General features: G+C 39.5%; 1 protein-coding gene across 3 annotated transcripts in view; it reads right to left on the reverse strand.

The window, feature by feature from the left end:
* PCSK5 (proprotein convertase subtilisin/kexin type 5) overlaps positions 1–13,900 on the reverse strand; it is a 223,206-nt gene that overhangs the window by 83,856 nt on the left and 125,450 nt on the right. For all 3 annotated transcript variants that reach the window (XM_059873883.1, XM_059873882.1, XM_059873884.1), the window contains exon 11: positions 158–275. In XM_059873883.1, the coding sequence (XP_059729866.1) occupies positions 158–275 (118 nt within the window). The remainder of the gene's footprint in view (positions 1–157; positions 276–13,900) is intronic.

Consider the following 13,900-nt stretch of genomic DNA (forward strand, 5'->3'; position numbering starts at 1 on the left):
TTCTGCAATGTTCTCTAAACTAGGGCCTTTTCCCGTACACTACATCCTGGTATGGCTTTAAAAATGATACATTAGACACAACGCAAGGGAGGGGTAAATTATACCCAATTTCTTTCCATAAGTTTATGCCAGCAAGAGTTTTGGTAGCGGGTATTACTTGATTTGCCGATCTGTGTTCTCCACACACACATGCTGTGGAGGCACTGTTGTCCACTTTTCTGCTTCTGTCACCATTGCTTCAGCATCCATCAGTCCAAATCCATAAAGGTGGCTCACTGCAAAGTACAAACAGAGTGAATACAGTTATAGCATAAACCCTTCAGTTTCATCATAGACCAACTCCAGAGTGTCACATCCTAACAGGAGTTACTTCTTTTCTCTTCTTCCTTACTTTCACTCAAAGCTCCAAAATCTCATTACCAGGAACAATAACAACTATATCTAATATGTTCCACAAATCTGTTCACTGCTTTATTACAGAAGTGGCACAAGGCACTACCTACACAGCCTACCATGAGAACTACAGAATGCCTGTGACTAAAATTGTCTCTGCCCTTTGTCCATGTGCCTCAATTTAGCTTAGCCCTTTTGTATGACAAGGGGCTACATGAGCATAATGAATGAGAGGAAGGTTACTTCCATTACTCAAATGCCAAACACATGCATGTGTATTTAAGGAAGCTACTGAGACAAATTTGAGAATGAACAGACCACTTTGTAACTGTTGCATTCTTTGAACTTCCCTGAGTGTAAGCAGCCTGTGGATGCTCTTCTGTTCCTGTATACAGTATGTTTGCCATTGGCCAACCAACTAGGTAGATATACCATCTCTCTAAAGCTGTCTGCTTGATGAGAGTGAAAAGCACTTACTGAATCAGCTGTGTGTTTTTGATTACTGCTCCAATTGAAACAGAGACTTGCAAAAGGGTTTTAATGAATTGGAAGCCCTTCTAGCCATGATGTTCCATTGTGACAAATTGGTGCTCTTGATAAAATTCTGACAGAAGAAGGTGAAACAAAAAAGCTTCCACAGGAGGAGTTTAGATTGCAAATATTAGTAAATCAGTTTTTCTTGCTACCACAGAAACACACAGAAATTTCTAAGTGCAAGTTTGACCAGCGATGCAACAAAGCATGGTATAAGTCCTTCCAACTGCATCTTCTAGAGGGTTTGTGAAAGCAATCTCTATTCATTGCCAAACCAAAATTCAAACGATTCTTTCTAAAAAAACCCCAGCCTTCTCAAACAGATACAGTCCAAATCTTAAGGATCACATCTTTCAAATATCTAGTACTGTCCAAAACTGTCAGCTGAAAAGGATTCTTCAATGAAAAAAACAGTAAGGTGTAGTGACTGTGTAATAGACTGGTTTTCTTCCCATCTCCTTCCCCATGAGCCTCAAACAAACGTGCACATAGCATGGAAATCTTCCTTTGGAGACATCTACATGCAGCTCTTCTGCCATGTAAGGCAAGCACTGTGTCCAAAAATGAAAAACAACTAAAAGGTATTAAAATAAAAAAAAATTCAGCCTTCCTTCAACCTTCTGAATTCTCCTTTATGTATTCAAGAAACAAATGGACAGGGAAAGAGATGTCCTATTCATATATGTGGGTGGAGCAGACAAAAGAAGACAAGGAGAGCTTAGATGAACATTTTGCAGTGTGAAGAAGATTCCTGTGATGGAATTGTCCTTAGTCTTAGATGTCTATCTTGCAAACACTGCATCTAATAATGAGTGCATATTTATTTGTGAAGACATAAGTCTGTTCTTACAGTAAAATTTTAATTAATAGTTCTTCTGTCCGCTCGGAAGATAAGTGGGAGGAACAAGAGTCTTAACTCACATGGTGTGTAACTGCGCACAGTTACTCTGTATAGTACATTCAAAAAGCAAGGGATTAAATTTTCATGAATGGAAATTTTTTTCAGCTAACCCATGGAAAATGCATTTTTAATTCCTGATAGCGACTTATATTGAATCAGAGCTCAAGCGGTCCAGTTTTAAAATGCTATGTTCAATCCACTTCTGAGCTCAAAGAGCCAAAATTCTCCTCGCCTCACCTTTTCTTGACAATAAATAAGGGCAGAAAAGCATGTAACATTGCCACCACTAGTCAGTGACCTTCAGATGGAAACTTATGTGACTTTTAAGCTATTTACCCGTAGAATTTTTTTCCCTAGTATGCACATTAAAAATGCAAAAAAAAAAAAAAATCTATGGAGTGAACTTTCTGTCTTCTCACCCTAACAATTACGTGGAAGACAGAATTTAGGAGGAATTTTCATCCAGGAGAAAAAAATTACCATTCAAGGTTTTGTGGTTGTGGTATTTGTCCATGACTCAATGTTTAAAATCTCTTGCATGAGATCAGGAGTGTAGTAATAAGTTCTGCACCTGATGGGTTTTTTTCAGTTAAAAAAGAAATACTTTTTTCCTTGTAAGGCTTTCCCATTGAAATAAAAACTTCCTGAAAGACAGGGTTACTCTTAAATCCTCCCATGTAGACTGCCATTTGGCTGTCTAAAACATTTCCAATTGAAAGCCCTTGATCCAGTGGGTTGGTTAGCAGCTGAAGGTACCAGCAGACGCCCATAAATTTCAAACACCAAATTACAGCCAATTAGGAGAGAATCAGAGTTAAACAAAGTAGCTGTGTCTTAGAGAAGAAAACAGATTTTTCTCTCTACTACCTTCAAATTGTGCTTCTTCATCTGTGTACATCCTTGTATTCCCGTGAGCTATAGGTCAGGAAGCCTGTCCCAAAGGTTAACAATAACCTGGTGGTCTGCATAGAACTATAAATGTCTTCTGAGAAATGCCTAGAACTGCCTCTGATTTGTATGCAAAAGATACTGAGTTGACACTGCTAACCCACATTAATCAAAAGCACTATCTGAAAGATTATGATGACTGCAGAGTGCAAAGTGTAAAATGCCTCCAGACCTTGCACCTGCCTACTTATGTGCTCTGCATTATCACCGCTGTGAATCGCTACTGAGCTCAGCTGTTGCTAGGAATCATTACACACGTCAGAGAGGAAATTGGGCTGTTTTGTACAAAGGTTATTTGTCCTTCACAAACAAAATATGAATACGAGACTAATACAATGTAAGCTGGTGGCTGAGGAGTAGACTGTTGCTTTTATTAAGCTGAAGGGTTGAAAATGTGACCTCCTTTTGTGATCAAGGTGTCCATCAGTAAAGGTGTCTTGAATTCCCTCTCCAGTCAGGCAGCAGTACTAACTGATCATTTTTATTTCTGCAAAAATCACAGGCACACACAGAGCCTTACAGGTGCAGGGCCTGTTTCAGAGAAAAACTTGCCTCCCACAACAAGACTTACTTAAGTAAGTTTTAGCTGATCTCTTTAATCTTTCTTTAAGATGAAACAACATTTCTCATGGCTAAAGTCCGTTTATTTACCCCTGGTGCAATTCCTTCATTAGTACACCATAAAAACAAGGCCTTCTGAGCTGCTGGAGAGACTTCCCTGGCTTTTTCATAATCTCCTTGGTTTTGTCTGAAATTGCTGCTGAAAATTCAGTAACTTTCTCATTTACATACAAAGCTACCCTCAAAGCTAAAGTTAGGATGTATATCCCATTTGGCTTGACTATGAGAAATATGAATAGCTCGTGTTGATAAATCACAACAGAGAATCACACAGACTTCAGAAAAATTTGGCCCAGACACTAAAACCATATTTCCAGTGTAAATGGAATGTAAACTTGATTTGTTAGGCTGCAGTTTCATTGCCTGTCATCAAGATGTCTCATCAGTAACTTACACACTAAGCCTTCCTTGCTTGCTATTTTACTCGTGACAAAAGGCTTGCATAAAATTTTCTCTCTGCTATACTTTTGGCATTTTATATATCATATCCTATGCACTGTGAAAGCAGCATTTGAAATATAAACATTTTGTATATAGATATCGAATGCTAAAGCAGGAGAGAAATAGTAATAATTTCAGTGTAACAAATGAGGAATATGCACCTTAAAAAGCAGTTTAAGAAGTGGCAGCTACAAAGATGCACAATGAGAATCTGAAGGTCCTCTATATTATAGGATCATAGAAGCAAAGAATGATTTGGGTTGCAAGGGACATTTAAAGCTCATCTAGTCTGACCTCTCTGCTATGAGCAGGGACACCTTCCACTACACCAGGCTGCTGAAAGCCCTGTCCAATCTGGCCTTGAGGCACTCCCAGGGATAAGGCACCCTCAGTGTCTCTGGGCAACCTGTTCCAGTGCCTCACCATTCAAATCACAGAATCACAGAATCATGGAATATTAAGAGGTTGGAAAGGACCTTAAAGATCAACTAGTCCCAACACCCTCTTCTATGGGCAAGGACATTTATCCCTCAAGTTGGTCAAGGCCTTATCCAGCCTGGTTTTGAACACTGACAGGGTTGGGCATCCACAGCCTCCCTGGGCAAACTGTTCCAGTGTCTCACCACCCTCACAACAAAGACTTTTTTCCTAATCTCTAATCTAAATTTCCCCTCTTTCAATATGCTCCCATTATGCCTTGTCCTATCACGACAGATCCTGACGAAGAGTCCCTATCCAACTTCCCTGTAGGCCCCCTTCAGATGCTGCAAGGCTGCTATCAGGTTTCCACATAACCTTCCTTTCTCCAGGCTGAACAGCCTCAACTTTCTCAGCCTGTCTTAGCAGGGAAGATGCTCCAGTCCTTGTATCAACTTATCAGCCCTCCTCTGGACCTGCTCCAACAGTTCCATGTCCTTCTTATGTTGTGGACTGTATACAGCACTCCAGGCAGGATCTCACCAGAGCAGAGTAGTGGGCAGAATCACCTCCTTCAACCTGCTGGCCACACTCCTTTAAATGCAGCCAAGGATTGGATTGGTTTTCTAGCCTGCAAGTCCACACTGCTGGCCCATGTTGAGTTTTTCATCAACAGCTACTCTCAAATCCTCTCCACTGGGCTGCTCTCAATCACTTCTCTGCCCAGCCTGTAGGTGTGTCTTGGATTGCCACAATTCAGGTGTAAAAACCTTGCACTTTGCTTTGTTGAACTCCATGAGGTTCACACAAACCCACCTCTGAAACCCTTCAAGGTCCCTCTGGATGGCATTCCTTCTCTCCAGTGTGCTGACTGTACCACACTGCTTCATGCTGTCAGCAAATTTGATGAAGGTGAGCTTGATTGCACTGTCCATGTCACCAACAAAGATGCTGAACAGTATCTGCCACAGTGCTGACTGTGGAGGGACACCGCTTGTCACTGGTTTTCATGTGGACAATGGACACAACACTGTGTGTGTGGCCTTTTTTAGCTAGTTTTTCACCCAAGTGGCTGGGTGAAAAACTAGCTAAAAAAGGCCACACATATCCATCGAATCCAGGTCCCTTTAATTTGAAGATGAGGATGTTCAGTGGTATAATGTCAAACATCTTGCACAAGTCCAGGCAGATTATGTCAGTTGCTCTGCTCTGCCCCTATCCATCAGTCCTGTAGGCCTATCACAGAAGGTCAGGCATGCTTTCCCCCTTGTAAAGCCATGTTGACTGTTACCAAGCACCATGTATAAAAATGTCCTACATTATGTCCAGTCTAAATCTACCCTTGTTCAATTTAAAACTATTACCCCATGTCACAAAAGACCTCCATAAAAAATTTCTTTCTTTCCTTCTTCTAAGAACCTTTTATATATTGAAAGGCCACTCTAAGGTCTCACTCAAGGAGACCTTACAGTGGAGAAGAAGCCTTCTCTTCAGGTTGAACAACCCCAACCCTCCTTTCCTTTTGCATAGGAGAGGTGCTCCAGGTCTTTGAACATTTTCATAGTCAGAAAGGTGCTAACAGAATACTTCACAAATTGCTTTCATTGAGATTCTGGTTATGTCTGTGTCTGTTTCTGAGATTTTTGCATTAGTACATATAATTTCTCCAGTAATACACTAACCATGGCATTACCTGATAATAGATTTGACAAAAATAGAAGAGGCTTCTGGATTTTACATTTTTCTTTTCGCCAAAAAGCTCCTATTAATTGATAAAATAAAATACAGACAGCCCAGAAAAGCTAGCAGGATAGCAAGCAGAAACTAAACCTCCAGTAACCAATCTACCTTTTTGGGTAGCTTGTATGTAACTCTGACAGTGCTATGAGGCTTTGCAGTTATTAAAAAAATAGCCTTAGAACACACCATCTTAGAACACTGAGAAATTAAATCCAAGATTCTATTTTCCTTCACATCCTTACATATTTTATCTACTTCAGGAATTTAAAAGTCTAGTGGTTATTAAAGAGGCATTGGTTGACATAAGGCACTAGAAGCAAAGTACACTTTTGGGCTCCCAGAGTCAGGCTGTACTGGTAGTGACAGCACATGTCACCCAAATCGTTCCCACCTCTCCTGAGCATAAACAGCTTCCAGGCAGAGGGCCTTAGTCTTGGGATTCAGCTGGTCTGTGGTCAGCAGTGAGCATCCATGAGTACCAAGCACAGCCAGAACAATTTCTCCCATGGAAACGGTTCCTGATTTACTTCTCAGATTTGGTTTATGAATGAGTTAATCAAGTTAATGAAGTCTCCAGAACACATGATGTCTACACATAGACTGCGCCCTGCATGTGGGGATATCTTACCCAGAGTCAGAGAAAACACCAGTGAGCTTTGCTGAAAACCTTGGCAGATTGACCAGGAAGACTGGCTTATTTCTCTGCCTCTGAAGCAGCAGAGTTGAGATGGAAACAAAAAACCTGACTACTGCTGACTAGTGATTGCTATGAAAATTCTGCAGCAGGATTCTAAGACTTCTCTGCAGCAGCATTTGGCTGTAAATCATAAAGCCTTTACCGAAGACATTAATTCACTTGAAATAAGACAGCTTATGCGAATGGAATAAATCTGACGATTTTATGCGTTTAGAAGGGTGAAAAAAATGTTTACTGAAATAAAGTTGGCTAAGGAGCATCTACAGAAATAGAAGTTATATTTTTTAAACTAGTGGCTGTCTTTTTAAATGGAATTGATTTTTTTTTTCAATTTTTATTTTTAGCATGAGGATTTTTAGCACAGGAAAACATGGCGGTTTGAAAATTTTTTTAAAGAAAAAATGTATTTTGTGACTACATTGTGCAATGCCTTGCAAAAAAATGTATCCATCTCCACTATTAGGAGCAGATTCACCCTAGGAGATATATTTAGGATTCCTTGATATCTCAAAAGTGGACAAATACAATGTCATTCATCAAACAACAAAAACATCTTTTTATGAGATTGTCTGTGCTAGCCTTCATCTCAGAACAGATGTCGTAACAGGTGAGTCAAAAGCATTGTAACTGGAAATTCTGACAGATTGTTGGCAGGAGACACAAAGATAGCATTTCTCTCCTGTCAGATGTATCACATATGTATCACACAGCATCCCTCTTGTTCCATCCCATACTGAGGCTCTTTGTGTCCTGAACTATTGGAACTCCAGCAGGATATTTCCACTAATTCCTGACTGAGCATTCTGCTGCCTCAGACTTAATCAGAAAAAGGATCTACAAACATGCAGTAACTCACAGAAAAAGTATATTGCAAATTGTTTAATGATAATGATGCTGGATAGAGTAACTAGAGAAATTATTAATTAACTAAGCCAACTTCACAGTAACCCTTTGGAGCTATGTAGTAGATGCTGATCAGTAACCTGAAGCAAAAGGAAGTTAAACAGTAAGCCAAGTCTATAGAAATAACTGGCCAGTAATGTCAGAGTGGTGGGTGAGGTTCTTCATCCCCTGACTTAAAAGCAAATCCTCAAAAGCTGATTTTTCTGGAGGGAAAAAAGGAGACTGCTATAAATAACTTCAGGCATCTAACTGAGCTGAGTTGTCCTATGCAGATCCTTTTATTTCCCTATTATTACATGAAATTCTACATCCGGACAGGATACATTAAGTGCTTAAAATACTGCACTGTATATAGTGTGATCACTTTCCTAACTGGCCTGAATCCTAGTTTCATAAAAATGGACACACTCTGATAATAAAACTACTGCCAGTTTTGCAACTACTGAAAGGTATTATAGCAATGCAACAGCAGTGAAGAAGAGCTTTGGTGTTCATAAAGGCAAGTGCTTGTTGTTCTTTTAAAAAGACAGACCTACTCTTTCCAAAACTTGTTCACCATTGATGTATACAAGCATGACAGATATTTGCCTAGAACATTCTCACAAGTGTACTGCATTGAGAATTAGGACATAAAGAGGTCATGAAATGCATGCAACTTCCAAGGACTTCTGTTTTAAAAACCAGTGTTCAATGTCTGCAATTAAAACCTTTTGCTTTGGAGAATTGTATCAGTTTATCAGTAATTTTTAAAATTTATTGATCCTGGTTCTTCTTTGTTAATACTGCAAAATAGAAATTTGCATTTCACACTAAGTGGCACTCTTATGGTTATGACTCCACAGGGGAAGACTTTCAAACCTCCGCTTCCTCCCTCTGCCCCAGTTCTTTACAGGGTTTTCATAAATGTCTGAGTTGAGTTTGTTAAAAGGAAACAATGTCAAAGGTTATCACTCTCATGTGTGCATCCTGTTAGAGCTGTCAGTCCACTTGGCAATGTTTGGAATACTAGAGAGCTGCAGAGCTTAGCAATTTTGTATACTTTTATATAAGACAAACAGACGGGAAATTATCTCAGTTTTTGAGCTGAGGCGCTAATTTAAATTCTTTGTCTGCTATGCTGTTCATGGTTTGGTGACAATTCTGAATGCAATTATTGTAGAACATTAAAGCCTGATTTTGCCTTTTGTCTGCTATTACTCCTGCTTTAGAGCCATTTAATGTACATTTTAGAACATGTTTAAGTTTGACTTACAATATATGACCCCAGGAAAGTAATCAACTCTAAGACAAAATCATGATGGATGTCCATCCATTTTTCTTTATGTCACCCAACACAGGCTTGAAGCTTCCGCTTGAACTCTGTTTTTACATTTTTACAGCATCATTCCTTACTTTTCAGAAGGATCAGAAAACAGAGTGTTGCAGATCCAAAAAGTAAATGAAAAGCTTTGATAATGAAGAATTTGAGGCTGGGAAAAGTAATAACGCCTGCCTGGCTTCTCTGGAAGATTCCCTTTCCTACTTTGTACATCCTCATTTCTGGAACTATACTGACAAATTGTCTGTAACCTCAGTTTTTTCAGGAAGAAAAAAAAAAATTAATAAGTACAATCTAGGCTGGATAATTAAAGATATTTTCCAGCTCCCTTCCCCAAATCCCAAAGAGGCATTTCAGTTCTTACTCAAGGCTAGCAGAACTCAGTTACCAGGCAATTTGCTTGGGTTTAACATGCCAAGCACTGAAAAAATCCTAATGCAATTTTAATACTAAGTTAAAGAAAACTTTATTTATAGCTAGAAACTGAACTGCTATATGCAAGAAGCAAACAAGAGTCACATGGAAAGATAACAGAGACCATCCAGTGAAAAGACAATAATTTTAGACTTGCTGCTAAAACACGCATGTTTTTACTCCACCTTTCCTCAGCTATCTTAATTTTCAAATCCAACCACACATCTTTTATCTAACTGCAGCAAAGATTTCTGTACGAAGCACTTATAAAAGTTATGATGTTAACCATTGACTCATGTGGTATTTAAATGTGCATGAGATTCTTGAGGACACAGACCTTTCCAATCATGATAGATACATGTTGTGTCAGTGGTAGGGGGGACACAATTACTAGACAAGCTAGTTATTGTAGCTCATTTACATCTTTCCTGGTGCTAAACTAAATGCTGCCCTGACTTCAAACAACTTTCAGTCGGGAGCTATAATGCAAAAAGTTCAGATTAATCTAACTAGCTCAGCTAACAGAAGGCTAATACCTACCTATGTGAGGACAATATCTCTCTCAGACTTTACATCCATCAATCTGTTAAGGACAATCATGTATAGAGAGTTAGATTGCCTTTTCCAAGAATATGTTTGCTGTCAGCCTACTTAGAATCACAGAATAATTTGGACTGGAAAAAATCCTTATGATCAAGTCCAACCACTAACCTTACACTGCCAAGTCAACTTCTAAACCATGCCCCCAAATGCCAGAGCTATACATCTTTTAAACACTTCCTAGAATGGTGATTCCACCACTTGCCTGGGCTGTCTGTTCCAATACTTGACAACTTTTCCATAGAAGAAATTTTCCCTAATATCCAGCCTAAATCTCCCTGTCACAATTCTTCTTGTTCTTGGCTTGTTACATGTGAGAAGAGACAAAAGCTCCCTCAACAGCTCCTCATCAGACTCAATAGCTCTGTTGCCTTTTTCTGGACATGCTCCTACCCTCAATGTCTTGTTGTGAGGGCTCCAAAACTTAACACAGGACTTGACATGCAGCATCACCTCTGCCAGGTACAGGGGAATAGCGACTGCCCCGGTCCTGCTGGTCACACTTCCTGATCCAAACCAGGATGTCACTGGCCTTCCTGGCCACCTGGTCAACTCAAGCTCATGTTCCAACTCTGCTAATGTTGATCAGCACCCCAGGTTCTTTTATGCCAAGCAGCTTCCCAGCCACTGTTCTCCTGGCCAGAAGTGCTGCACAAGGTTGTTGTGACCCAAGTGCAGAACCCAGAATGCCACCTTGTTGCATTTCACACATTGGCCATTAATGCAGCCTGACCAGCTTTCTCTGCAGAGCCTTCCTTCCTCTCCAACTGATCGGAATTCCATCCAACTTGGTGCCATCTGCAAACTGAATGAGCGTGCACTTGATCCCCTCGTCCAGGTTATTGATAAAGATATTAAACAGAACTGGCCCCAGTACTCAGCCCTGGGGAAAGCCAGTAATTACAGCTGAATTTACCACTCTCTGGGCTTGGCCATCCAGTAATTTTTTCATCCAGTGAACTGTGTATCCATCTGAACCATGAGCAGCGAGTTTCTCCAGGAGAATACTGTGGGAAACAGTGGCAAAGGTTGCTCTGTACGTGTGACATGATGGCACTCAAGACCTGGTCCATGAACTTCCCTGGCACAGAGGTCAGACTGACGGGTCTGTAGACCCCAAATCCTTTTTCTAAACTCTTCAACTGGGACCTCTCTGGTTAACCAGGACTGCTGGTAAACGACGGAGAGTGGTGAGCTCTTGCACCAGCTCCCTCAGTACCTTTGTGTGGATCCCATACAGAACTGACCACATAAGGTTGTATGTATCTGAGCGGTGTGGCAGGTCACTGACCACTTCCCCTTGGATTATGGGGGTTTAACTCTTTTTCCCGTTCCCATCTTCCAGTTCAGGTACCTGAAGAACAATGGGTCTTATTATAGGAGAGGTATTAAAATGTAAAAAGGTATTAACTACCTCATCCATTTCCTCATCCTTTGTCTTTCCCCCTGCAACCAATAAAGGATAAAGGCTATCCTTAACCCTCCCTTTGTTTGTAGGAACAATGTATTTATACATTGTATTCAGAGAAATACAATGTATTTGTACAATACAATGTATTTTTAGAAACATTTTCTAACTGCCTTTTACTGCAGTAGCCAAATTGTGGTCTAGTTGGGCTTTGGCCCTTCCAGTTTTCTCACTGCATAAACTCATGACATCCTTGTACTTCTCTTGAGTATCCAGCCAGTAGTCTCCCTAAGACGATAAACTCCTTTTTTTTCTCCTGAGTTCCAGCCAAAGCTACCTGTTAAGCCAGGCTGGCCATCCTTGAATATTTCAAGCACAAAACCCCACTAGTCTAGCTTGCACAGGATATGGTGTTCCTCTCTCCTAGACAGACCAATGCAACTTCATGTGTCTGGTGTCTGATTGACAACTAAAGAAAGCTGGCATATTACAATAGCTAAACTCAAAGCTTTGGTTTCACTTGCTCCATCCACTGTGTGTATGAGCATTAGGGGTGGATAGGAGTTGATACTGGCTGCCGGTACCAAGTGAAAATACTAGGAAGTATCTGTAATAGTGGAAGGTCTTTTTATAGATGTTTTGATTGTTTGACATAATCATTTATGAGTTATGAGCTTGCTGTTTGTTTGACATAATCATTTATGAGTTAGGAGCTTGCTGTTTTCCAAAAGTCTTATTGCCAGTTTCTGACAATGTCTTAAAAATATAATTTAAAATTTATTTGCATTTTAAAGTTATTGAAAATATTCAGTACGGTATTTATGAATAGTTTATTTGTCTCCTCTGAAATGCACACATTGTAAAGATATTTTTGTTCATTTCTGAATTCCTGCCTGGCTACTGGCAGGAATTACCACAAGATAAATCTGTCCAGTCTAGGTCTCCAAAAGAGGAGCCTATATATACTCATCTCTTTCTCACTCCCAGACTAATGATTTGCTAATACTCTGCTCACAACTAATATAATCACCAGTTTTATTAAATATTAAGCAATTATATTAAAAGGCTCAAAAATATTAAGTGACTAATTATTTTCAGTGGTCACTCTTCAATGGAAACAGCAGATACCTTAGCTAACCTAAAGGGGTGTGACATAACTCTGTTTTAACTCCTTGGAAATCGAGGTAATTTGGTGTCTCTAGGAAAAATATCTCCTCTGGGCCTAGGAATGGACCGAAACTGAAAAAAAACTGTGTAGAATTCTGATTTAATTTTATCTTATCTTTCAGTAGCATTTTATTTCTGTGTACTGAAGTGTTATTGTCTGTGCTTTAGAGCCAGGAAGAGTGAAATATATTCTCTAAAAATTTCTCTGCAAATCAGTAGTACTCCCTATGAATGGTCTGTTTCTCCAGAGACAGAATTTCACAGTATGTGGAGCTTCACTTACAGACAAAGAACTGTTTATATGATTTGATCATTGTTCTCAAAACTGCAGTGTTTCATTCTCTATCTTTCAGCTCAGAGACAAGTCAGCATTAATGCAGTTTCCTTCTTATGAATGCACTTGCAGGCTCTGTTGTTGACTAAACAGCTGACAGAACAAGGATTTGCATCCAACCGGCCACAGCAGAAACAGATCAACAGTTTTGATATCTTCACAAAAACAGATGCTCTCAAGTATTTTTCCATAAAATCAGCTAAATAATTGCTTTAATTATTAAAAATCCCTTTACTGACAAATTATATGAACTGACTAAACAGAGAATAGCCCCAGTATTTGTCTTTTTTTTGGACTACAAAACAACAAGTTCCTGAGAAAAGATGCATGCTGTCTGACAAGAAAACAATAAAAAAACCCCTACAAAGTGAAAATTCTTGCTCATTCCTGAGTTAATTCTATTGATATGAATTTAATGAGTACTGTTTACTTGCCAGAAAATTACACAAATAACAAGCACTGCTTTAGCAAATCACTAGCTGTCTTGAGTGTTTTTCATGAATTAATCCTTCTTTGTATAAATGTAAGGAGTAAAAAAATGAGATCTTGAAACTAGTAATGACATCTGTGAGCTCTTTCTGTGTGTTCTGCAATGGCAAAACCCTGGCAGGGACTACGGCAAGGGAGAGGGTTGCCATGCAGACCAGCAAAACAGCCCTCTAAAATGGCATGCTGACCCACTTTCAACTACCAGCTCTGGCTGACCCTTTGTTGAGTGAAAAATTTTTTCAGGGTTTTGCTGGTTTTCACCCTTTCAGTTCTTATTTTTAAAGTGGCAGACAGGTTTTTCTCTTTAGTCTTGTTTTCCCCTTTCTCCACCAGTATGCACTGAAGAAAGGTAGATTTGTTTCTTGTGACTGTCTGCTATAGATAATGAAAAAAAATCTTCCACCTGCCGTGGAATAACCATGGATCTTGTTATCAACAAGATTATGATGCAATTCCTCAAGGAACTCAGTCTGATCAGAGTAGTTAATGCCTGAAAAACCATACTTTAATTGTTACTCTTGGCGATAGTGAAGGATAATAGTGTAATATTATACTAAATATTGCCACGTGCAATT

This window comes from Haemorhous mexicanus, chromosome Z (assembly GCF_027477595.1).
Source record: "Haemorhous mexicanus isolate bHaeMex1 chromosome Z, bHaeMex1.pri, whole genome shotgun sequence".
NCBI lineage: Eukaryota > Metazoa > Chordata > Aves > Passeriformes > Fringillidae > Haemorhous > Haemorhous mexicanus.